The sequence below is a fragment of the Pseudochaenichthys georgianus genome, chromosome 3, assembly GCF_902827115.2.
Source record: "Pseudochaenichthys georgianus chromosome 3, fPseGeo1.2, whole genome shotgun sequence".
NCBI lineage: Eukaryota > Metazoa > Chordata > Actinopteri > Perciformes > Channichthyidae > Pseudochaenichthys > Pseudochaenichthys georgianus.
In genome coordinates, this window is record NC_047505.1 from 42978596 (window position 1) to 42981225 (window position 2630).

Sequence of the window (2630 nt, forward strand, 5' to 3'; positions counted from 1 at the left end):
ACCTGGACAGAGGAAGTCACTTTTCTTTTCTCATTCACAATAAAAAAACATTGTTTAATGTTTTTCACCTCATTTGCTATTGGTTCCTAAAATACACCACACAGTTTTCAGTGGAAGGAGCATTGCCCAGACTCTGTTCTTAGCGTCGAAAGTATTCTGGAATCAGACTTTGCTCGTCTTCAAGTCATTTGATTTACAAAGGAAATAGGCTTGCTCAATATTAAAGATTGTTCTAAAGAGACTTTGCTCAGATCAAAACCTCAAACGCACCAAAAGCCAGATTTATAAAAATGCTCTGCTATTTGAATTATCATGTTTAAACTCCTCTTAAGGTGTTTTTCTTGGTATACTATTGAAGTTTCAATAAATATACATCTGTGCTAAAGGAATAACTCTTAAGGCGTTTGTATATCTTTATTAATTACTGTAAACATAATTATAATTGAAACACACTACCAATAAAACGTTTTTTATATTGATCAAAGACTATTTGAAGCTGTAATATTAAGCCAGCTGTTCTTTTTATTCCTCTTACTGTGTAGGTGAGAGGTTCTCTTTTTGTAAATGAAACACTCACACACACATACAAACGTGAGCCGGATTCAAAGTTCACATATAATGTCAGTTTTCTTTAAAAATGTCAATAATGTCCTGTTCAGGAAACACATCAGAAAATCATTTCTGCTTTGACTTTTACCTTTCAGGTCTCCACCTCCGACTTTCTACCGTGAAGACACTGAGGGTCATTTATATGTATGCATTATCATGCCAGGTCCACTTACGACAACTACGCCTTATATATGTATTTTAATTTCTATACATATTTACAATTAAATTCTGGCATTTATTGAAAGCAATGCAATTTTGACAGTGTCAGTGCCATCAGTGAATTCACCCATCCCAAGTGACTGCACTCTCTTTGCAGATTTACACTCATCACTTCCAATCCATGTGTTACCTCGTGAAGTTTGAAAAAGGAAAAAGTGTGTGTTTATTGCTATATTTTTGCTTTGAGTTATCTGTGCTTGTGTGCATTTTTATGAAACGCAGCTTGCATGGCAGTCGCCCAACCACACACACTGCTGTCTGTTCTGCCAATCAGTTAGTCTGCATTTTGAGCAGCGTCTTCAACATTCACTTAAAAGAGCAAAGCATTGGCTAAAGGAGCAGCTCAGCGGCACTCACTTGTTTGTGTGTGTGTGTCTGTGTGTGTGACTGTCTCTAATTCCTGTGCGGGGGCCACACGCTGAGCTGCCCGTCTGAAATTCTACCTCCTCTGGCATTTAAGAGCGCAGCTCTCCCCCTTTCCTCTCCCTCCTCTCTTATGGGCCCTTCTCCTCTCGTCTCTCCCGTTATTCCGTAACCTCAATGCCCTGTTACCTCTCTGATTCTCTGCCTGGACACACACATAAAACAACATGCGTGCTCAAGCATAAACCCAGGAAGACATACTCTGACTGAGTTGCTGTTTTGTCCTGAGAACAATTTGAGTCAAAGTAACAGAATGTCTTTAAACAGAAAAAGTGTCCCTATTTTACTAATGAGTGTGTATGTGCAGGTGTGTGTGAGTGTGTGTCTCGCTCCCAGGTGGAGAAACAGAAATTCCACTCTTCTACCCACTGAGTAAGAGCTGCTGTCCGGATACTGCAGCCACACACACACACACACACACACACACACACACACACACACACACACACACACACACACACACACACACACACACACACACACACAACACACACACACACACACACACACACACACACACACACACACACACACACACACACACACACACACACACACACACACACACACACAGTGAACGCGTGCTACTTGAAAGCAGAAACAACCTTGACATGGTGCCGGCCACCTCCGCTGCATACCAGCACACACACACATTCACACTCACACACAATGAGAGACATGACAATGACAAGTTGAATGAAGAATGAAAGGATAAGATAAAAAGGTTAAATGTACCTACTCTTGTTCAGAGTGCATTAAAAAACACTCGGATAACGGATGTCCTACAGACTCCATCGGCGATGCCTGGTCATTGTCAAGTCAACCTCCTCCAGGAAAAAAAGAAAATTCAAAAAAGCAAAGTTTTTATATCTCTCCTCCTCTTCTTTCTCCGGTCTTCCTCTCTCTTGGTCCTTCCTTCCGCTTGGAGGGAGCAATACAATTACCAGGCTCTGCGCAGCCTGCTCTGATCGGCACTGTGTGTGTAGCTGTGAGGGAGCGTGTCTGTGTGTGCGCCGTGTGTGTATGTGAGAGCCAGGGAGAGGGGCTATAGGTACACACAGCCAGCCAGTCAGGCAGTTGGGACGGAAAGCTGTGCTGCTGTCCTAATCAACGACTTAAAGCCCCGATAGCAGCTCATGAATATTAAGCAGCGTTTTGCATATGCAGTCCCTCAGGTCCCGCTCCTGCTGTGATTGGTGGATGGTTGACCAATGGCTGAGGGGAGGGGCGGAGTGAAGGGTGGAGGCAAAGAGGGAGAGTGAGAGAGAAAGGGAGAAGAGCAGGTGGAGAGGGAGGGATCAGACAAAGAGGGGAAGAGAGAGGGAGGGAAGGAGGGAGCGGAGAGGAGAAAGAGACAGGTGAGGGAAAGATTTAAAGCC

General features: G+C 43.5%; 1 protein-coding gene across 2 annotated transcripts in view; it reads right to left on the minus strand.

Moving 5' to 3' along the window:
- Positions 1–2321, minus strand: part of esrrga (estrogen-related receptor gamma a) — a 72978-nt gene extending 70657 nt beyond the window's left edge. For both annotated transcript variants that reach the window (XM_034075863.2, XM_034075855.2), the window contains exon 1: positions 1991–2321. In XM_034075863.2, coding sequence (XP_033931754.1) covers positions 1991–2046 — 56 coding nt within the window. In that variant the 5' untranslated portion in view covers positions 2047–2321. The remainder of the gene's footprint in view (positions 1–1990) is intronic.
- Between the last annotated feature and the right edge of the window lie 309 nt (positions 2322–2630).